The 8828-nt window shown below is 45.5% G+C and overlaps 1 protein-coding gene across 1 annotated transcript in view; it reads right to left on the minus strand.

Moving 5' to 3' along the window:
- The window catches only part of GLB1L2 (galactosidase beta 1 like 2), a 52698-nt gene extending 48475 nt beyond the window's left edge, over positions 1 to 4223 (minus strand). Inside the window, exon 1 of the mRNA XM_036088115.2 lies at positions 4138 to 4223. Within this exon, the coding sequence (XP_035944008.1) occupies positions 4138 to 4223 (86 nt within the window). The remainder of the gene's footprint in view (positions 1 to 4137) is intronic.
- Positions 4224 to 8828: the final 4605 nt, after the last annotated feature.

Here is an 8828-nt window from a genome sequence, read left to right on the forward strand (position 1 = left end):
AGGAAAACATGTTTTTGAAAGGAAAAATGCCACTATCTGTCTTGCTGAGTGTGTGACTATGAAAGCAGCATCACCAACTAAGAGTCTCTACCTAGCAGACCCGTCAAGAGTTATTTGCTTCATTACCATTAGCCTCTAAAAATACCCTTGCCCTTCTTTCCCAGGAGAAGTCTCACACAATGGGAACTCTTTTTCAACATGGCCTTTAATATCCAGAGCAAAAGGCTTAAGCAACAAATAAAACTGAGTGGGGAGGAAGCAGCAAATGTCCCTATACCAGAAGAACTGTGCTGGATGATGGGGGAGGGACCAGGGAGATGGGGGCTGGCCTCCAGAGTCTTTTTCAGGTGCTAAATGTTCTGAAAAGACCTCTCTAAACTCCAGCATCTCCTGAATCTTCATTAGAATAGCATTCAAGGTGATATAATGGAACTCTGAGTCATTTCATCAAAGATTAAGTGCTTTTATTTCACTTGCTACTTCCTTGACCCAAGGTACAGAGAACTCTTTGGCCAACCTTCTGAGACTTCTGCTGCCAAGGCTGTGTAGCTTTTTCCCTGAATCTCCTGGGTATCCCAGTCCCTTTAATTACAATACAGTAATAATGTCCATGTTCTTGCTCTAAGACACTCTGGTCCCCTTCAGTTGGCTAGTATGGCAGTGAAAGAATCCCAATGCCAACTCTATCTTCCCAGAACAGGGTGGTTCAGACATCCTACCTCTCTCTCTCTCTTTCTCTCTCTCTCTGACTGAGCCACTGCCCAGGTAGCCATGTTTCTCCACTTGTGTCAGATAAATGACTACCTGCTGAAAGAGACACTTCCCAGATGCTGAAAACTTCACTATTAGAAGATGAAAGGAACAGTGTTCAAAGAGTTCCAACATTCCAGGGAATATGACTCAGGCTTCACAGGGTAGAGTCCTAGAACAGGCAAAGCTCATAAAATCAGTGACCACACAGAAGCCCAGGAAAGGAGGCACAATTTGCCCACACATCCTTGTAAGGCAGGACTGGCCATGATTTGGATCAAAGGTGACCAGGTCATGTTGCTAAGTCATCCACCTTCTCTAAAAAGAAGATTTTGATAGGCTCCTCTTCTTTCCTTCAGGAAGAGTTTGGGGTCTGGAATCCAAATAATGCCACTGTAGGAGCACTGAGTGAGGTAGAGCTGGGCAAACAGATGAACTTGCCTTTAAGAAGGCATGATGCAGGGTACCTACCTGGCCAATTTCCTCTCCTGACTTTTGCCAGCTAATATATGAGGTATAAGAGATGCAGAGTTCATTGTATTATTGCTCAGTGATGTATTTATATTAAGGAAAAGAGTCATGAGTGGGAACCATGCCTTGATCATATCAAGCAGGCATTCTTGCGTCCATGGAGTGGGAGGAGGAAAGACAAGGAAAGGCAACTCACTCAGACATGGTTCCCACTGATATGCATCAAAGATTTCCAAATAATATACTGAGTAAAAGAAGCCAAATCAAAACAGAGTACATACTTTAGGACTACATTTCCATAAAACCCTAGAAAATGCAAACTAATATATGGTGGCAGAAAGCAACAGATCAGTGTCCTTAGGAGTGGGGGAGCAGAGAAGGGCAGGAGAGAGAGATGCACAAGGGCACAAGGAAATTTCTAAGGCTGATGGATATTTTCACTCTCTTAACTGTGGTGGTATTTTCACAGATGGATATGTGCACCAACACTTATCAAACTGTACAAGCTAAACATGTACAGCTTATTGCATGAAAATTATACTGCAATAAAGGTAAATTTCAGAACATCGTTCAAGCTAAAAAATATCAAAGGTTGAAATCATCCTCAAAAGTCATCTTGGTCCTCCTATTTCTTGGATGTGATATAGTCAAACAGCTATGAAACCCAGCCCAAGGTAAAGTTCATGGGAAAAAACAAAAGCTGGAGCCCAGCAGGCACCCCCTACCCAAATACCTGCCTTCTGAGGTACAGGAAAAGGCTGATCCTGACAGCTCAGCTCCACAAAGCTGCCAGCTGAGTAGCCAATTCCCATGTGACCTATATTCCACTGGCCATATCCACATTACCAGCAACAGCTGGGAGGGGTCCCCACCTCCCACTCAGTTAATGATCCAGTCAAAGCTAGAGCAAGGCAAAAAGAGGAAGCAACAAAGAGTGTATTCTCCTCTGCCCTCCAGAGGTAATCCTTGGTGTCCAGCCCATGGCAAAAAGCCCAATACCATGAGGGTAATAAAATTAAAAGGATGCCCAAAAGACATATTCTGAAGGACCCTAAGAGATGGCCCTGAATTTGGGTCAGAGCTTCTCTGGCCTCTGTCTTACCTGCTGAGAAAGGAGGGATATCAGGAATAAAAATGACTTTACTAAGCATTTCAAACTATTTCCTCAGGCTTGAGTTGTAGCTATTCCCAGGTACCTCCATCAGCCCCTGACTGACTCCTGCTATGGCCACTCCAACCCAGGTAGGGACATGGTTAACTCACCTATGAGAAGCTCAGGCTTCTTCACCGCCAGTCAGCTACCTGACACCTCATCTTCTTTTCTGCCAGACACCAACAAACACCCAGCCTCCTTCCCACACCTTTTCCTGTGGACTATTAGGGTGCACTACCTGGCCCAACTCAAGCCCCTCAGAGCTGCCCCTCAATGCCCCTGCATGGACTGCCATATCCTTGACCTCCAACAATGAGCAAACCACATGCTACTTGCACACCTCTGGCCTTTCTCTCTGGGGTGTGGGCTCCTGGATACCCTGCTGCATGCTGGAGGCTCCTGTTGCCTCTGCTTTGAGTAATCCTTCTGGGCTTTGCATCAGCCTTGCGTCAGGAGGAAGGCTGAGCATCCTACAAGAGCCAGGATCAGCCTTCAGAAAGGAATGGATTAGAGATCACTGACAAGATGGAAAAAAGTCTTGGGAGCAACTCAGAAAACAAAATGCCTCTTAAGTTTTCTGGGCCCCAGAGTGAGAAGAGCACCATTTCTTTCTCTCAAACAATATTATGACATCCTCACCAACTCCAAAGCCAAGAAGATGTAAAACAAAGACACATGTCTTAAAAAGGTGGAAATAGTTTCTGAATGTGTTCTGTGGCAGCAAAAACATTCAAATATTCATCTCCATCAAAAACTTCCCTATCTCCCAGAGGAGAGTCAGAGAAACTAACAAAGGGGATTGGAAGAAGCAAAAGATAAAGCTGAAGGCGTGGTGTGTCTGCCCCCACATCACCTGCTTCAAACTTAACTTTCAGTGCCAAAGCATTTGATACTGCTGGTCTGCTTTCCCAGCAACACTGGAGGTTTTGAATATGGAAAGTGCCAGCCATCGACCTGAAAGACATGGTCAGGACTGTAGAATCCTATAAATAGATAACAGTTTACAAAAGTTCTGGGCTAGGGCACCCACACAGGCTGTGGGTAGGTCCTTCTACCACTAAACACAACCACTTGTCAAACATAACACTTTGTAAAAGGGGGTTGGGAAGGAGTGAGCTGATGACTGACCAACGCGGGCAAGTGGAGAGAGAAGACATATCAATCCTAAAGTGGGGCTAGTAAATCCAGGGTTGAAGATCTTGAAGGACCCAAAGGACAGCGATCTCATGACTGCGCTGGGCAGTGAGATCGACCATAGCTGTGAGCCCTGGAGCTCTGGCTTCTGATGAATAGAGAAGCCTCCCAGCAGGCTTGGTAGGAAATGTGGGGACCCGGGAGAACAGCAGAAGCAGGCTCCCCAAGGAGGACTAGGGGCGGAGCAGTGATCGGGGGACATCTGAAAAGAGACCTGATGGCTAGCTCTGCTGGCCTTCCCAGAGAGCTGGGAGTATCCACGAAGAAAGCAGAGCCCGGGCATCACAAGCTTCGAGAAAGTGGGGAAGCTCGACACAGACGCTAGGGATTGAGAGGACAGCACCTAGTGTCACCTGGATCTCGAGGCAAGAAGCAGAGTGCCTAGTGGTGGAGAGGGATGCCAGACCCAACAAAGAAGAGGCCGGATACCCATTCCCGGTGGGGAATCGCGATTCGCGGGACGCGGACTCCCGGGGCTGCCTCCCTCAGGTGAGAGGGGAGACGCAAACTGCGGGTGTGGAAGGCTGAGGTGTCTGGAGTCCGGCAGGTGCCGGGCGGGGATCTCTCACCTGCAGAGCACCAGGAAACTCAAGATCACCAGCAGCACGAGTCCGAGTGTGCGGCCCGGCTTTCGCCCGATGCTCCACTTGCCCATCGCGCGATCGCGCAGCGCGCAGGGACCGCAGCTAGCACTGTAGCCGGGACTCAGCCGCGCGCGGGAGGCTCGGGACGGGGGGGCGGGGCCGCACTCTGGTCGCCCGGGCGACCGGACCGCGTCCCGCCCGGCCCGCAGGCGCTCATTGGCTGAGGCCTTCGGCCCCGTCCCATGCGTCGCCAGCCTAGCGTAGGCGGGGGCGGGGCCTGCAACGGAGGCGGGGCGGGCTGCCTCCCGGAGCAGTTTCCAGCTCCCGGAACGTTCCCGGGAGGCTTTGGGGGTCTCCCCCGCCCACCTGCCCTTAGTCTCAGGGAGGCGCTGGCTGTTTCTATTTTACTTCACGAGATATGCAAACAGGTGCAAAAATACTGGGCCAGTGTTGCCCAGTCCTTGCGCATCGTAGAGCACACCCCCCACCTCGCTACATTAGCAAGCATGTATTAAAGGCGCCTGCAAAGCCAATACGATGTTTTAAAACAATTCAGATTTTGAAGAAAAAAAATTTGAAGTAGTGAAGTATCATATGAAAAGTCAGAACATTGTAGAATTTCCTTTAGACATATTTTATGACTTAGTGTAGCATGAGGGGTGGTGAGGTGCCCAAGAAGGAGCACCAAAATATTTCTTGCCTTTAGTTTCTTATTCTGGTCCTGACTCCCAGCACTTTCAATTTTTTATCTTTAAAAAAAGTCCAGATAAAACCCTCAAATTTTATGAAAGGATGAATACAATTCTTATGGGTACAGAATTATGTCACAAAGGATATTGTGTAATATTTGGACAAACTTATGCTTTCTAAAAATCATATGCCCAATTCATCCCAAGAACAAAATTCAGATTTTACTGCAAAAAATCTGAAACATTTTCTAGGAAGGCTAATGTTTTTTCAGAGCATCCGAGTTTCTAGAAAATATCCCCTGTTGCATGTTTCAAAACCACTTCCTACACTTGTACATAGTTTTGAACTTGTAAAGCTGATAGGAACAAAATGAGATTTTACTTCTCAGAACAAAGACATGCAGAGTTTGGTGTGAAGGGTCCTTTGACTAGCATTAGGCAAATATTTAGTATGGAGCAAAAGTTAAACCAAGGAGAGGAAAAAACAACCAAACAAGTTGCGGGGGGTGGGCGGATAGCAGGGCCAGAAACATTCCTGGAGACGTTTAGAGAGGGAAGTAGCTCCTCTTTCACACTCTACAAAATCAGTACCTTTTCCCCATTTTTTTTTTTTTTGGTAATTAGGCAGCCATTTATTTTTTTTAATAATTATTTTATTTTATTATGTATGTTAATCACCATACATTACATCATTAGTTTTTGATGTAGTGTTCCATGATTTATTGTTTGCATATAACACCCAGTGCTCCATTCAATGCGTACCCTCTTTAATACCCATCACCAGGCTAACCCATCCCCCCACCTCCCTCCCCTCTAGAACCCTCAGTTTGTTTCTCAGAGTCCATAGTCTCTCATGGTTCATCTCCCCCTCCAATTTCCCCCCCCCTTCGTTTTTCCCTTCCTACTATCTTCTTCTTTTTAACATATAATATATACTTTGTTTCAGAGGTACAGGTCTGTGATTCAACAGTCTTACACAATTCACAGGGCTCACCATAGCACATACCCTCCCCAATGTCTATCACCCAGCCACCCTATCCCTCCCACCCCCCACCACTCCAGCAACCCTCAGTCCATTTTTTTAAAGACATATAATTGCTTCATAGTATTTTGGACTATGATGAAAATATTCTGATATAATTGGGATAAAAGCTAGCCCATGAGACATGGAGAAAGTATCAAAGGTTAGCCCCCTTTTTACCTTTGGAGACCTATTCCTGGCACATACCCAACACTCACCCCTCACTCCTTGTGTATTGCTGGGCAGTAGTACAATCTATTACACATCAGGGTATCCTGAAGTTAATAATCAATACCAGCATCTCCATATTTTTTTCAGATATTAGTAAAAACCTGTTAACATGAGCTATAAAACCTCTGAAATTCTTAGCCCATCCCTGTATCCCTCGTTTTTATTTATGAAAGAAAACATAAATAGCTCTTTTTTTTTAAAGATTTTATTTATTTATTTGAGAGAGAGAGAATGAGAGAGAGCACATGAGAGGGGGGAGGGTCAGAGGGAGAAGCAGACTCCCTGCCGAGCAGGGAGCCCGATGTGGGACTCGATCCAGGGACTCCAGGATCATGACCTGAGCTGAAGGCAGTCGCTTAACCAACTGAGCCACCCAGGCACCCAACATAAGTAGCTCTTTTAAAAAAATCATTAGCCCTTAACTTTCTAGGAAGCTCAGAACTATAGATACAGCTACCCACAATTTAGGAACAATTTCACTTTATCTGGCTTTAATGATACCACAGAGAGTGTTACAAAGATAGCATTAATCTGAGAGGTGTTTTGCTGAGGAGTCGAGATTTTTGGTTTTTAAAATATTAGCAAGATACTCCTTCAAAATACTCCTTTCCAAAATGTGTAGTGAGTTTAACCCAAAGCAGACAATGAAATACTCAAATCCTGGGAACAGAAGCTACAGTTAAATGAACTGACCTGGTGGAGATGTAAAAACGTGGTCTGGCAAGGCTCATGGATGGAAACAAATCCCTGATGCTCAGGAATCAATCTTCATAGGCTACCTTTCTGGTGTCAGGGTTTTGGTTTAGAAAACATACAAAACTTTTTTTTTTTTTTAATAAAATCCTGTTGACATCCTCAGCCCACGACTCTAAGTTAGAGCTCCAACAGACCCAGAGAGCACAGTTCCTTCTTTGAGAAGTCACCTCTCCCACATAGTATACAAAGAACCCTGGGCGGGGGGGGGGGGGGGGGGGGGGGGGAACGGTAATAAAAGCTACAGTCATTCAGAATCAGTACAGTGGAGGCTCTCAAGAAAAATAATCATATCAAACTAACCTTATTGGCTGTTTTATTTTTATTTTTAACAGGTAACAAACAGGTTTATAGATCAATTATTCATTTATTCACATGTCTTATTTTTTAGTGCACTGTGCTAATGCCTTGAGTATAATGTGTCTGAATTTTAGAAAAACATTTGATGAAGTCTTTCCTAAAGTCATGAGAAAAAGATGCAAAATGTGGCTTCTGTAGAGCAGCTATTTGGGTCCCTGGACCATGATACAACCAGCTCTTCTTCACCCTCCTCCTTATAGACAGACACCTGGACCTGCCCTCCCCACCCACCCTCTCCGGCTCTTTTGCTCCATGTTATGTGACAAGACCCGTTATGATGTCAAGTTGCGAAAGAGTCTTGAGCAAAGAAATTAAGAACATGGGGGAATTTCTGGGAATAAATGAGGGCAATTTCAACCATAGACAAAAAGAAAATAGAGGGGCGCCTGGGTGGCTCAGTCGTTAAGCGTCTGCCTTCGGCTCAGGTCATGATGCCAGGGTCCTGGGATCGAGCCCCGCATCGGGCTCCCTGCTCAGCTGGGAGTCTGCTTCTCCCTCTCCCTCTCTCCCTGCTTGTGTTCCCTCTTTCGCTGTGTCTCTCTCTGTCAAATAAATAAATAAAAATTTGAAAAAACAAAAAACAAACAAAAAAAAAGAAAATAGAAAGTCCCGGGAAGGTGATTTTGGCTTTGGAAAAAGAAATAGAAAGCAGATCCAAGTTAAGATAAGTAGTCAAGGCTTCTCACTCCAAGAGATGTGTCAGTGGGACTGGAAGGGACCTGTATCCATTGGGGAGGGATGCACTGAACTTCATCATTGGCCTTTGTAGTCCAAAAATATCACTTTTCAGCCTCAGCCTTTGGAAGGCAGAAAAGCCAAAGACCTAATTCAATATTTCATTCATTAAGAAGTAAGCAACAAATGTTTAATGACTACTATGTGCTGAACAGTTTTAGGTGCTTACAGTACATCAGTGGACAAAACAAATGAGGGTCCTTCCCTTTGAAATTTATACTTTAGCTGAGGAAGAAAGACAACAAAAATTAAGAAATGAATAAATTGTAGAGTATGTCCACAGGTAATAAATTGCACTGCAAAAAGAAAGTAGATAAAAGAAGGGGATTGTGAGCGTTGGGGGGAGGGGCGTGCACAGAGGAAGCCTTACTGAAACAATGTTAACTGAGCAAAGATCTGAAAGAGGTGAGAGTTAACCATGCATGCAAATATCTGGAGGAAGGACTATGCAAGCAGAGAGAACCCACAGTGCAAAGGCTCTCAGGCAGGAGCATGACAGGGTGTTCTGGGAACTGCAAGATCCCCGTGGGAAGTGAAAGGGAGGGGGAGAACTACAGACAGTGAGGTCAGAGAAGTACAGGGGCCTAATGATGGAAGGCCTTTCAGAGGAGGACTCTGACTCCAAATGAAATGGGAGCCATTGCAGGCTTTGGACATCAATTATGCTTTGAAAGACTCCTCTGGTGCTGTGCTGAGGTTCACCAGAAGTGGGCAAGAGCAGGAGAAAGGAGACCCGCTTTGAGGCAGCAATCCCAGTGAGAGATGATGCTGGCCCTCACATGGGTGGCAGGAAGGAAGTGGTGGGAAGTGTTGGATTTCTGGAAATAGTTTGAAAGCAGAGACTGGAGGATTGTCGTGATTCCAGGATCATTTGTCAGGTGAGAGAA

Source organism: Halichoerus grypus, chromosome 11 (assembly GCF_964656455.1).
Source record: "Halichoerus grypus chromosome 11, mHalGry1.hap1.1, whole genome shotgun sequence".
In the NCBI taxonomy this organism is placed as follows: domain Eukaryota; kingdom Metazoa; phylum Chordata; class Mammalia; order Carnivora; family Phocidae; genus Halichoerus; species Halichoerus grypus.